The sequence below is a fragment of the Giraffa tippelskirchi genome, chromosome 13 (assembly GCF_054371585.1).
Source record: "Giraffa tippelskirchi isolate mGirTip1 chromosome 13, T2T-mGirTip1v1.2.pri, whole genome shotgun sequence".
In the NCBI taxonomy this organism is placed as follows: Eukaryota; Metazoa; Chordata; class Mammalia; order Artiodactyla; family Giraffidae; genus Giraffa; species Giraffa tippelskirchi.
Window position 1 is genome coordinate 82,342,455 of NC_137287.1, and position 14,606 is coordinate 82,357,060.

Below are 14,606 nucleotides of genomic sequence, written 5' to 3' on the forward strand. Positions count from 1 at the left end.
CACAGGAGCTGGGGGAGAATGGGGAAGGGGCTGCAGGTGAGAGGGAGGGCTTAGGGGAGGTCGTGGTTCCTGGAAGACCCCCTCCCTTGCCCGAATACCCTGAACACAGTTCCAGGATCCTCTCCCTCTACAAAGGACCAGACTGTCCAGCATTCACAGACTGACTCAGTTCTTATGTCGTCCAAAGTACTGAATTACCACGGAACCACGGCCTCAGAAGCTCGAGATTTCTGTACCACCCCTGATTCCCTACCTTTATAGGTGGGTGAATGAGAGACACAGTTGAGGCCACATATTTGTAAAGAAGCAGAGTTTTATTAGCACAAAAGGCCCCAAACATGACGACTTGGGGAGAGGAAGTAAACTGAGTTCAAATGTCTTTTTGACCGCTTACGGAATGTGTTTCAAGAAGAGTGTAAAATGTTTTGATTTAGTCTGCGCTCCTGGAGCGGGTGAGGGGGTCAGAAGGATGCTCCGGCGGCGCCTCGGGGTCAGACTGAAATGGTGGTCTGTGGTGGGCACACATTCCTCCTGTGTCTGCTGAGGTGGCACTTCTGGCTGAAGCCTTGCCCGCACGCCTTGCACACGTGTGGCGTCCTCCCCTGGTGTGTCATCTGGTGGAGGATGAGGTGTGACTTGTGGGGAAAGCCTTGGCCACACTCTGTGCACAGACAGGAGTTCTCTTCTAAGTGTGACCACTTATGCATGAGCAGGGCGGACTTGTTGCCGAAGCCCCGCCCGCACCGCCGGCAGTTGTACGGCTGCTCCCTTGTGTGTGTGCGGCGGTGCCGGATGAGGCCCGACTGGTGGCGGAAGCCCCGCCCACACTCCCTGCACACGTACGGCTTCTCCCCGGAGTGCGTCCTCTGGTGTGCCACGAGGTTCGACTTCTGGCTGAAGCCTCGCCCGCACTCCGCACACACCAGGGGCTTCTCCCCCGAGTGCGTCCTCTGGTGTCGGATGAGGTTGGACTGCTGGCTGAAGACGCGCCCGCAGTCCTTGCACACGATGGGCTTGTGCCCGGAGTGCGTGTTCTGGTGCCTGTTGAGATGGGACTTGAGACTGAAGCCCCGCCCACACACCCCACACACGTACGGCTTCTCCCCGGTGTGTGTGCGCCTGTGCGAGATGAGGGTTGAATTCTGGCTGAATCTGTGTCCGCACACGCCACACACATAAGGCTTCTCCTTCGAGTGTGTCCTCTGGTGGTTGACGAGCGTGGACCTCTGCCGGAAGCAGCGCCCACACTCCTTGCAGGCATATGGCTTCTCCCCCGAGTGTGTCCTCTGGTGCGAGATGAGGTTCGACCTGTCGCTGAAGCCCAGCCCGCAGTCGCCGCACACGATGGTCTTCTCCTCCAGGTGTGTCCTCCGGTGCCTGACGACGGCTGACTTCTGGCTGAAGCCTTTCCCGCACTCCTGGCACACGTAGGGCTTCTCCCCAGAGTGTGTCCTCTGGTGGATGATGAGATTCGACTTCTGGCTGAAGCCTCGCCCGCACTCACCGCACATGTACGGCTTCTCGCCTGAGTGTGTCCTCTCATGTATGATGAGCGTCGACTTCCGGTTAAAGCCTCGCCCACACTGCCCGCACACGAGGGGCTTCTCCCCGGAGTGCGCCTTCTGGTGTCTGGCCAGGCTCTTCTTCAGACTGAAGCCCTTCCCACACACCCCGCACACGTAAGGCTTCTCCCCAGAGTGGATCCTCTGGTGACTGAGCAGGTTCGCCATCTTGCTGAAGCCCAGTCCACACTCTCCACAGTTGACAGTTCCAAACCCCAGGACTTCGATCCTCTTCAGCAGTGTGTCTGTTTCCTCGGGGGTCCCCATCTGTGCGGGGCCGGCCTCTATCTCCAAAGCTGGGACCCCACCCCCGGGGATGACTAGCTGCCTCTGGGGTGGCCTGGGGAATGCTCCTACAGTCCTTTCCTCTGTCTTTCCAAACAAAGGCGGGGCGCCTTCTCCCTCCTGCCCTTCCTCTTCCTCCATCCAGGCACTACCTCCAGCAGCCTGCTGCTGCTGGTCCTCCAGGCACAGATCTCCTGGCTGCAGGGGATCTTCGGCGTACAGGCACGTGAAGATCCAGGGTGGGGGACTACACAGCACCTGCGGCATGTGGAATTTCTGACTGCAGAGATCCGGAGGGCAGAAAGGACAGAGGTGGAGTTCTGGCTCCGGTTCTGTGGCAGAGAAAAGAGTCTGAGTCAGAACTGAGACGTGGAGCCACCGAAGCGGTTCTGCCTTGTCTGATGGTTAAGACTTCATTCCCTGTTCTTCAAAATGTTTACATCTTCAGGGCCACCCAGCAAGACTTCCTGCAGAGGACCTACTACAACGACCTCCTAACGCACAACCACCCAGTGATACAAACAGGGTCCAAAGGGATTGTCTGTGATCAAGAGAGCTCTGACCAGAGGACCCACATGGAAATGTCTTTGTCTTTCACTGTCTCCCTAGGAGGATGGGGTGGAAGGAGAGAGCTGTCCCTGAGCCTGGAAGACCCTAGTGTAGGAGGCAGCACAGCAGAGTGGCTAAAGATACCACATGTCAGACATCTGAACCTAGAGGGTCCCGACTCACTGACAAATACTAATTAGAGGACTACTCTGGACCAGAATTCCCACAAGGTAGGGCTTCCCTGGTGGCTCAGATGGTGATGAATCTGCCTGCCAATGCAGGATACACAGGTTTGACCCCTGGGTCGGGAAGAGCCCCTGGAGGAAGAAATGGCAACCCACTCTAGCATTCTTGTCTGGAGAATTTCCATGGACAGAGGAACCTAGCAGGCTACAGTCAATGGGGTCGCAAGAGAGTTGGACACGACTGAGTGACTAACACTTCCTTTCACTTTCAGGAGGCTTTCAGCAGTGGATAATACACACACAGTCTAGGCCCCCCAGTGACTGGTGCCCCGGATCAGTTTGAGTCTTGTTAATTTCCATAATTAACCTAAATAAAAATGGCACCAGGAATCAATATAAAAGTTTTCTTCAAAAAAAAAAAAAGTTTTCTTCTTATAGTACCTCTCGTAAGGAGATGTCAACACTGAACACCTTGCTTCAGCATGGCTGGTTCTACTCAGCTGATGGGAATGCAGGATCACATAGTCTGAGGAACCAGTTCCAGACCTCACTGCATCTGCCTGAACACTTGCCTTCATCAGTGAACTGAACTTTTGAAAACCAACTGTGTATACATCTACATTCTAAAGTCATTCCATCAGTATAGAATGCTACTGTATTCGGAGACAGGGCCTTTAAAGAGGTAATTAAGGTTAAAAGAGGTCATAAGGCTCTAATCGATATGACTGGTGACCTCCCTGTAGGAGGAAGGCCAGGATGTGCAGCCTCAGAAAGGCAGGGTGAGGACAGAGCGAGGAGGTGGCCATTCAAAGTCCAGGAGGTAGGCCTCCTGTGTAACCTGCCAACACCTCTGCCAGCCAAGAACTGCGAGCCTCCAGAAACACAGTAAAACCTTTTGCTTCTGCCATGAACTCTGGTGCCGTGTTTCAGCAGCCTGAGCTAAGAGAGATGCTGCTTCTACCCTGAGCTCTTCCCTAAGCACCCCTGTATCTGCCCTACAGTCCGCCCCTAAGTAAGTCCCATGAAATCCATCAGCTGTTCCAGTAAATGTGAAAGGGCCAAAGTCCCTATTCAAAGATAACGGTTGGTTTGGCAGAAAATGCAATAGCAGCTACGTGACACCCCAAATCACATTAAATACCATACCAAAACTCCCTAAAAAAACAAAGAGCCACAACAAAGCAGGTCTTAAGACTAATAAATAATAGGATTGATATGTACACACCACTATATTTAAAATGGATAACTGACAAGGACCTACTCTACAGCACAGAGAACACTGCTCATGTTATGTGACAGCATGGATGGAAGGGGAGTTTGGGGGAGAACGGATACACGTATATGTACGGCTGGGTCCCTTCACTGTCCACCTGAAACTATCACAACATTGTTAATCAGCTATACTTCAATATAAAATAAAAAATGAAAAGGTTTTTTTAGAAAAAAAGGAAAGTTAAAGGAATATAATGTGGAACAAAAGAATTTTAACATTAAAAACTTCATTAATGAATGAGATAAAATTGTCATGAACCTTTACACACCTAACATTACACTGAAGTGAAATATATAGCAAAAACTTAGAAATAAATGGAGGATTTGATATAAGTTACAATGACATTGGAAAGTAATCTAAGTAATCTGCTATGACTCTTAGCAGATAAAAAACAAGGATATAAACAACTTGAAAAATATAAATGATTTCTATTATATATGCTACTTCCCTTGATTGTAAGACAAAATTAGCTTCCAAATTTGATAAAACTGAGAAACAGAAAATTTCTTACAGAAAAAAAACATATACTTCTCTTTATTATGAAACTGTCAACAGTATTTTAAAAGCTAAAAAACACACAATTCCCTACAGTTATCTATACTCTATCATTTAAAAAGAATGCCAAGTCAAAAAACTTCCCAGAAACCCCACTCTTTCCAGTTCTATACCCACCAAGCTAACCACTGATCATGGTCAATAATAATGCAGATGTCTATGTTCACATACACATATTGATACAGTCTTTCACACATATAATAAACCCAACTATGTAATAAACATTGTTTTGCAATTTTTCACTTAAAAATGTATCTTCTAATTATCTGGTTTTCTGTTAAACAAGGTAAAGGAAAATCTGATCTTCATTAATGAACAATTAGGAAGCATCATCACAAAAATGGAAAGTTATAAAAAAAAATACAGGCTCAGTAAACTGTGGGACAATGTAAAAAGGATTAATACACATGTAACTATCATTCCAAGAAGGAGGAAACAGAAGGGAACAAAAGAATCATGAAAGAATAATGTCCAAAAATCTCCCCAATTGGCTCTAGCCATAAATTTATAGATTCAAAAATCTGAGCAAACACTATGACAGGAAAAATGCAACGAAAATCAACTCACTTCCTCAGTGACATCACAGTCAAACAGCTGAACACCAAACATACAGGAAACTCTGAAAGTAGCCAGAGGTTTAAAAAGTAACAAAAAAACAAAGCAATAACTGTGGAAATGACATCTGATTTCTCATCAGAAACAATGGGAGGCCTGAATAGGGGAACAGTATCTTTAAAGTGGTGAAAAAATAAGCCAATCTAAAATTCTATGTCCAGGCAAAATATCCTTCAAGAATAAAGGTGAAATAAAGACACGTTCAGAAAAACTAAATGAACACACTGCCTGTACCAACCCCCCAACCACAAGAAATGCGAGAGCACAGAAACACTATCAGGTGGAAACTCACATCCTCGGGAAAATAAGGCAAAGCACAGAAAATGGTAAATTATCTGGATAAATAAAAAGAATATTTTTTCTTTTGATTAAAAATACATGTGTTTAAAACAAAAATTTTAACATTGTATTATGGAGTTTAGAGAGTCTGAGGTGCAGTACAAATGACAACTATAGACTAAAGCATGCTGGGGAAAGCGTGCTGCAAGCGTGCGACTACACTGCCCTGACATTTAAATAACGTGGGATCCAGAACAAGTAGGAAAAGAGAAGTGAGGGCTGTGTATTGTGATCCCTCTGAGCAGGGGTCAGCAAACTTCTTAAATGGCCAAACAGTAACCAGTTTAGGCTTTGAGGGCTAAGCGGCAAAATGAGGGATTATATATGTAATTACATAACCATTTAGAAAATCTCACCCTCCTGGATGAAATCCATTCTGACAACTTTTTTAGAATTAATTTCCCAATCGGCTGTTTACAGCTTGCCTTCCTTCCACGGGGCCTGCCTTTTTTCTTCAGCTCCCTTAGTTTTATTTCCATGTTCTTGCTTCATCTTTTAAAAATATAGTAACAAGAGCCACCAGACTATGTATGTGGGAGAGAACTAAGTGAGGCAGAGATGGCAAACCCAGTGCAGGAAGGAGACAAGACACCAGGAAGCTCGAGTGCGCCTGCAGGTCTGGAAGGAGGCCACGAGGGCAGTGCACACGGTGAGTGGCCAGGGGGCCAGCAGAAAGACCTCCCGCCCCCAGCCCTCTGAGCCACCCAGGGTCCCCACTCACCCAGGCAGCTGACCGGCGAGCATTTTCTCTCTTCTTTCCAGGTCTCCTTCCCTTGCTCCAGCTGGGTGATGAGTTTTGGTTTAGAAAACGGAATGCCTGCTCAGAGGAAAAGAAAACAAGATGGTTGCAGGTTATGCTGCACTGAGAGCCACACCAGGGGGGGATTTCTAAAGGTGGTGGGGAAGATCTGAGAGCGGTGAGCTCCCCGCCAGGGGAGGGAAGCCAGGATGGGAGTTCACTGACCCGACTGCATGCTGTGAGAGAACACCTCCCTCGTTTACAAGAAGATACTGACTAGGAAGAGATGCCATGCTTACCAGAGAGCCTGTGGGAAAACGCTAGAAATGCGGAGTATCACACACATATACACACACCTGTACACGTTTATAGAGTGTCTCTGCTTTTGAGTCCAACCCAAAGGTAAGGCCAGAAAGCAAGAGGGCTGCTCCAAGTTGCCAGCAGCCAGGACCCAGGTCCTGAGAGATGCAGGCTTACCCAGCGAGACCAGGTTGCTGTAGTTCTCCAGCATCACCTCCCGGTACAGGGACCTCTGAGCAGGGCTCAGCAGCACCCACTCATCCTGGGTGAAATCCACAGCCACATCTCTGAATGCCATGTGTGCCTATAACACAAAACAGCCCTGCTCACCCGGGAGCCAGCCCTGCCCAGGCCTTAGGGTAAGGGGCAAGGGGGAGGCTGCCCGGGAGAGGCAGGTGAGAGATCTAGATGCTGCCTTTGACCCTGGTGCTCTGTATTCCAAGATCTTTAAAGCCCTGTCACCATCTGGGCAGTGGCACTTGTCAACACGTTCAAGGTCCTGGGTGGGCTGATTTGGAGAATACATGCAAAAATAGGAGCCTGTAACTTTCAGGAACTCTAACTCTATGCTGAGGGAGAGTGCAAACAACGTAAAAATTAAATAACAGTAAAGCAACAGATAATTTTGAGTTTTAAGAATTTAAAAGAATAGTCTGAACCATGGTTTTAGTGTTGAAGTATCCGAATGACTGAGGTTCACACAGTTCAGTTATGGCAAAGACCAAACACAACTCAGTCCCTCCCTCAATCCCACGGCCCTTCCAGCCCTCCTTGCCTGAGAGGCACCAACCAGCAGGGAATGGTGAAGAGCTCGAACTTGAACCCTACTGCCCTGGTTTGGAGCCCATCCCAGCCATCAGCTAGCATCTCTGCTTTTTCAACTGTGGGTAACAGTCCACTAAATGTCCTGTCCCACGCTGTGGTGCTCAGGGTGGACGTCCCTGCCATTCAGTCCACGAATTCATCTCACATGCCATTCTCACACCCTGCCCAATATTACTGCCTTTATCGCAACACTGTTTCAAAGTGGAAAGCACACTGGAACACAGACATCGGGAGAGGTTTTCACAAGAGGCCCAGGAACTTGGTCTTGAAGGAAGAGCAGGAGTCTAGGGAAGAGAAACGTGCCAGGTGTTCCCGATGAGGTGTATGGGGAGCAGAGAAGAGGACACCTGAGCCAAGGAGGAGAGGAAGCCTGAATCCTGGGACCACTTGGGAGGAATAAAAGGCGCTAAGTGGCAGAAATGCAGAACAGGTCGAGCACAGGAGCAGCTTGTGGGTTTTACATGATTGTAAAATATACATAAGCATGTTACTATTTTTACCATTTGAAGTGTACATTTCATGCTCGCACTTAATGTGGTACAACCATCACCACTATCCATTGCCAGAACTGATTCATCATCTCACGTTGAAACTCTGTGACCATTAAGCATAATTCCCTTTCTCACAAACCCTGGTAACCAACCATCATTTTACTTTCTGTCCATGCATTTGACTATTCTAGGTATCACAAATATGTGAAATCATACGGTGTCTGTCCTTTTGTGTCTGGCTTATTTCATTCAGCGTAATGTCTTCAAGTTTCAGCCATACACTCCAAAGAAGACGTACAGATGGCTAAGAGACACATGAAGAGAGGCTCAACACTGCAAATTATTAGAGAAATGCAAATCAAAAGTACAACTCACACCAGTCAGAATGGCCATCCTCAAAATGTTCACAAACAATAAATATGGGAGAGGATGTAGACAAAAGGGACCCCTCCCACACTGTTGGTGGGAATGTAAAATTGGTAACAGACCCTCTGGAGAACAGTATGGAGGTTCCTTAAAAAACTAAAAATAGAACTACCATATGATCCAGCAATCCCACTCCTGGGCATATATCCAGAGAAGATTATAATTTGAAAAGACACACACACCCAGTGTTCACTGTAGTCCTAGTTATTACAGCCAAGACATGGAAGCCACCTAAACGTCCATCAGCAGAGGAATGGATAAAGAAGATGTGGTACAAGCCTTCGCTGGTGGCTCAGTGGTAAAGAATCCACCTGTGAATACAGCAGACACGAGTTCCAGTGGTAAAGAATCCAGTGAATACAGGAGACACGAATTCGATCTCTGATCCGGGAAGATCCCACATGCCTTGGAGCGACTAAACCCGTGTGCCACAACTACTGAACCTGTGCTCTAGAACCCATGCTCTGCAACAAGAGAAGCCACCTCAATGAGAAGTCTGTGCACCACCACTAGAGAGTAGCCCCACCTGCCGCAACCAGAGAAAAGCCCAAGCAGCAATGAAGACCCAGCACAGCTATAAATAAATACAATTAAAAAAAAAAGATGTAGTACATCTTTGTACAATGGACCATTACTCAGCCATAAAAAGAATGAAATAATGTCATTTTCAGCAACATGGATGGACCTAGAGATTATCATATTAAGTAAAGTAAGTCAAACAAAGACAAACATATCACTCATACATGGAACCTGAGTTTTTAAAATGATATAAATGAACTTATTTATAAAACAGAAACAGACTCACACACTTAAAAAACAAAACATATGGTTACCAAAGGGGAAATGTGTGTGTGTGTGTGGTGGGGGGAGGAATAAATTAGGAGTTTGGGATTAACATACACACACTACTATATATCATATATAAAGTATATAGACAGATAACCAACTAGACCCTACTATATAGGACAGCGAACCCTACTCAATACTCTGTAACAACCTATATGGAAAAAGAATCTGAAAAAGAATGAACATATGTATATGTATAACTGAATTACTTTTCTGTACACCTGAAATTAACACAACATTGTAAATAAACTGTACTACAGTAAAAATTGGGGAAAAAAGATGACCTGAATCAAAATATGAAGGGCCTACAAAGTACCAGGGAGAAGCTGACACACAGCCAGCAACTTCAAGGTATCTATCTACTGGAAAAACTATCAGGCTCTGAAGAATAACAAGAAAAGTCCTAAGTGACTCTAGACAAAAAATACACCAGACTTCCATGAGACTTTTCAAAATCATCATTCAACTCATGTGCATTGCAGGTGGGAATGTACAATGGTGCAAGCACTATGGAAAACAGCACAGCAGTTCCTCAAAAATTTAAAAATACACTTATCATATGATCTACCAATTCCACTTCTGGGTATTTCCCCAAAAGAATTGGAAGCAGGGACTTGAATAGATATTTATACACTCATGTGAGCAGCATTATTCACAATAGCCAAAATGTAGATGTGATCCAAGTGTCTGTCAATAGACGAATGGATAAACAAAGAGTGGTGTGTTTGTGTGTGTGTATGTGTATATATATATATGATGGAATAATAGTAAGCCTTAGAAAAAAAATTCTGACACACGCTACAACATGGATGAACATTAAAGATACTATGCTAAGTGAAACAGTTCAGTTCAGTGAAACAAACTAGACACAAAAGGACAAATATATAATTCCACTTATATGAGGTATCTAGAGTAATCCATATAGACAAAGTAGAACGATGGGTGACAGGAGCTAGGAGGAAGGGGAAATTGAGTTATTGTTTAATGATTGCACAACAATATGAATGTACTTAATGATACTGAACTATATACTTAAAACTATACTTAAAACAGTTAAGATGGTAAGTCTTATGTTACATATATTTTATCACTTTAAATGCATGGCAAAAAGAATATCATTCAAAGCAATAAGAAAATATCTCGGGGACTTCCCTGGTGGTCAGGTGGCTAAGACTTCGCACTCCCAATGCAGGGTGCCTGGGTTCGATCCCTGGTCAGAGAACTAGACCCCACATGCCACAACTAAGACCCAGCAGAGCCAAATAAATAAATAAACAAATATTTAAAAAAAAAATTTCACCAAGACAAAATACCCAGAAATGTAAGGCTGGTTGAATATGAGGAAATTCATTATTGTAACATACTGTATAATGAACTGGACCAAGGAGAAAAAACATGATTGCATTTATACATGCTGAAGTATTCTTTAACAGAATTCATCCAACATCCAATTCACTGTAAGACTGATGAATCCATAGAACTTTTCATTTTGAATTTTAGACTTAGAAGTTGCAAAAATACCAATTCCCATGTAACCTTAATCCAGTTTTCTCTAAGGTTAACATCTGAGAAAACTATACTACAATGATCAAAACCAGGAGATTAACATTGATTATTACTACTATTATCTAAACTACAGCTTATAACCACATTTCAATAAGTTTTTCTACTAATGTCCTCCTTCTTCTGGTCCAGGATTCAACTGAGGTTCCCGCACTGCATTTAGCTGTCATATATCTTTAATCTCCTCCAATCTGTGACAGTTCCTTCTTTCATGAACAACATTTTTGAAGAACAGCCCTCAACTGTGGTTTATCAGATTTAAGAAAAAAATGATTAGAATGACCCTAGTTCACTTTTGGCTAGACTGTCTCAGAAGTCACGTGTCCTTTTCACACTCCTTGATAGGAGTTCATGATATTGGTATGTTTCACTACTGATGATGTTAACCTTGATCTTGATCACTTGGTTAAGGCAGTGTCTGCTGGGTTTCTTCATTACAAAGTCACTCGTTTTGCCTTTATATTTAATATACATCTTGGGAGAGATACTTTGAGATTATACAAATATCCTGTTTCTCTTCAACCTTTTACCAAATAATTTTAGCATAATCTTGTGGGAACTGTCTGCAACCATTATTATTGCGGTGTTGACCAAACGACAATGTTCTATCTCCTTCTTTCCTTCGAAATTCATTAGCTGGAATTCTGTAAGCAAAAGTTGTCCCTTCTCTTTTTTTTTAATTAATTTATTTATTTTTGGTTGTGCTGGGTTTTTGTTGCTGCATGCAGGCTTTCTCTAGTTGTGGCAAGCGGGGACAACTCTTCATTGCAGTGTACGGGCTTCTCACTGTGGTGGCTTCAGTGGTCGTGGAGCACAGGCTCAGTTGCTCCATGGCATGTGGAATCTTCCCAGACCAGGGACTGAACCCATGACCCCTTCACTGGCAGACAGATTCTTATGCATTGAATCACCAGAGAAGTCCAAGAGTTGTCCCTCCTTATTAATTTCAGTGTGGATTCATAGCTTATCCTAGGCGTTATATTAGATTATTATCACCATTTTGCTGTTCAAATTATTTCATCAAACACTGGGAGCTCCTTCAGGCTGACCTCATCCCTGCTTTCAACCACAAATGTGGGACAAGTGATGCTGTGCCAGTCACAGGCTTAAGTCTGTATGCTCTCAGGGGCATCCAAGGCACCAGGTTAAGAACGTCAGCTCCCTTGCTAGAGGGACCAAGCAAAAGCAGAGGCCGGATATCACATGGAGAGGGTGCAGGGCCTAGCAAAGACACCACCGGTGTCTTCACCGTGCATCACCTGCTTAGTCTAACCCAGTGCCAGAAACTGAATCAACTGGCTCAAGAGGAGCAAATGAGGCGCCCCACCTTCTAAGAACCATCTCCTGGTCCAGTGGGACGGTCGGACAGTTATGACACAGCCTAAGCCCTGGCGTCCTGAGCCCCAGGGTCCTTCCATCAACAGGGAGCCTGGGAACACTGCCAGGGATGTGCAGGGTGCTCTTCAGGGGGAGAGCATCCCAGCTCATCACTGGAGTTGACACTGAAACAGAGATGCTCGGAGAAACACAAGCAGATAATGGAATATGCTTCCATGAAGCTGTAAAGCAGGGTCTGACCAGGTGGGGAGTTGGGGAGGAGACTGAGGAGGAGACTTGAAGAAGCTGGAGGCATTAAAAGTAATTCTAACAATTACTTAGCCTTTATGTGCCAGGCACTGTAACTGCATTGCTAGGGTTATCTCCTCCAACATCCCCAGGAGATGGACACCATTCTGATGATCCCTATCTGGCAGATGAGGAAAAGAAGGCTCAGAGAGGTGAAGTAACAAGCTCAGGGCCACACAGCTAGACATGGTAAAACTGAGATTTGAACCCAAGCATCCTGACTTTGCAGTTGGGACAGAAGCAAACAATTAGGAAGGTCTCTTTCTAGCAGGCTGAGTGGCAAGTTCAGTATGTGGACCTCAGGTGCCCAACTCAAGAGGCAGGCGGGGAGAGGGACAAGAAGGTGGAGAAGAGACAAGAGTGAGGGCGGAGCAGGAGTGGAGACCGGAAGGAGAGGGGTCCAGGGCACAGCGCAGGTGCTGCTGAGAGAACAGGGCAGGTGAGCCTGGAAAGAACAGAGGCCCAGCTGCGGGTGTTCACTGAGGTCTGCAAGGTCAGAAATGGGGGGAAGGCCAGAGACAGGGACACTGTCCCCCGGAATTCCTCCCTGGCCACAAACCTCTCCTCTCCTGCCTCTGAACAGAGCTGCTCTGACTGAAACAACTATTAATTCTCTTGAGTGTAGTGATGACACTGTGGTTATTTTACAGGAAGCTCTAGTGTTAGAGCTGCCTCCTGAGGAAACTGCAGTGAGATGACAGGACAGGGACAGAGGCAGTGAGGGCCTCGCCGGATGGAACCAGAACAGAAGGCCAAGGCCTTCACAACAGACAAGCTTGAGAGTGCGCAGGCCTGAACAAAACCACAAGGATGGAGGGGTGGTCAAGAAGGACACAGGGTCTGAACAAGAGTCCCTGTGACGGCAGCCACCCCTACCACAGACTGTGTCCCCTGGGGAAACCAGCTGGGCTCTGATCTCTGGGAGCGGCATGCTGGGCACAAGATGTCAAGGCTGAGCGAAGGAAACCCACCTGTGGTTCAGCACACGGAAGGCAAGCAGTCCCCACGTGAGTCCGGGCTGTCAGGAGCCCTCTCCTCGCCCAACAGGCTTCCTCTCTGGGCAGCACAAGAGCAGAAAGGTTCGGGAGAGTCACTGGAAACTCACGCCCTGGCAAGGTAGGCTTTCCTCTTCCTTAAAGGCATCAGGAATGGACCTGTCACAGAAGAAAAGGCTGCGGGCAGCTCGCTGAGAACACAGCCTGCCCCGCCGACACCAGGCCTGAGCTGACCCACTCTCGCCTCTGACCTTCCTAAGCAAAGTTCGTACTGGGCACTTAGGACTGTACACATCAGAGACGGTTCCAGGCACAGAACTGTCTTATTTCATTCTAGTCTCACAACCCAATGGAATACGATTTATTATCTTCATTTTACAGATGAGAAAACAAGCACAGTGAAGTCAGTCCCTTATCCAAGGTGACACCGTTACAGTCACAGAGTCGGATGAAAGCTAGCAGCTGAGGCCAGGCTCTTCAAGTAGGGCAGGGACAGTGAACCTCTGTGGGTTGTAAGGCTTCTCAGTGTGTTATTTTGAGATGAATCAAGATTGCTCCCCAGGTGACAAGGGTTAAATCTGGATGGTGGGTCTGTAGAGTTCTATTTATTTCTGTCTAAAATCTCTCCCTAATAAAACTTTAAAATGGAACTCAAAATCCCAAAGTCGGGAAACACCGGAGCTGTGCACATCTGTGACTGCTGTGGTCAACGCAGGTTTCCAGGACCTTTGAGAAACTTGCCCAGTGGGCCTCAGACAACCTCTTCCTCCAAGGCCTGAATCCAGGGGCGACCAGCCAAAAACACACCCAAGATCGTTGCCAAAGTGGCCCGTTCCACACCCAGTCCATCCCAGGCACATGCTGCCCACGGCAAACCACCCACCAAAACTCCTGGCGGCGGGCTGGCCCGCATCCCAGCACCTGGAAAACATCAGGGCCCCATGCTAACTTACTCAACCCTCTGGCCCCTAGGGACTTGGGGTAAGAGCGACCCCCACCCCCCCCATCATCGTCGCTCTTTCGGCCAAGGCCTAACGTGTCCTCACCCACAGGAGCCCCAGGACGTGGCTGGATTCCGGCATCCGTCACGACTGGGCATCGCGGCTGACCTTCGCCCACGTCCATCGGAGATGCGCGCTCACATCCCAAATATGACATCCGGGAGGGCACGGCCTGAACCGCGACAGCGCGTCCAGCCGCCGCCTCCTCTCCCCCGCACCCGCACAGTCCCCAGCCTCAGGCCCAGCCAACAGCCCAGACTTTCAGGACCTACTTTTCCGCGCAGGGAAGGGTACGGCTGCGGCTTAGGACCCCACGAGCGCCACACTCACCAGCGAGGAACAAGGGGTCACTCCAGCCACCAGCTGGGCCAGGACGCTAGGACTACACTACCCAGAATCCTCGGCCCAGCACTAGGACTACAATACCCAGA

The 14,606-nt window shown here is 46.9% G+C and overlaps 1 protein-coding gene across 9 annotated transcripts in view; it reads right to left on the minus strand.

Annotated features, from left to right (window-relative positions):
• Positions 1-295: 295 nt before the first annotated feature.
• ZNF133 (zinc finger protein 133) overlaps positions 296-14,606 on the minus strand; it is a 64,206-nt gene continuing 49,895 nt past the window's right edge. The window contains exons 1-5 of one of the 9 annotated variants that reach the window (XM_081558657.1): positions 14,506-14,564; positions 13,151-13,235; positions 6,580-6,706; positions 6,085-6,180; positions 296-2,179 (exon numbers count right to left, since the gene is read on the minus strand). In XM_081558657.1, coding sequence (XP_081414783.1) covers positions 492-2,179; positions 6,085-6,180; positions 6,580-6,700 — 1,905 coding nt within the window. In that variant the 5' untranslated portion in view covers positions 6,701-6,706; positions 13,151-13,235; positions 14,506-14,564 and the 3' untranslated portion in view covers positions 296-491. Of the gene's footprint in view, positions 2,180-6,084; positions 6,181-6,579; positions 6,707-13,150; positions 13,379-14,220; positions 14,565-14,606 lie in introns of those variants that run through there. The other 8 variants (XM_081558651.1, XM_081558655.1, XM_081558653.1 and 5 more) reach the window with 8 other exon arrangements.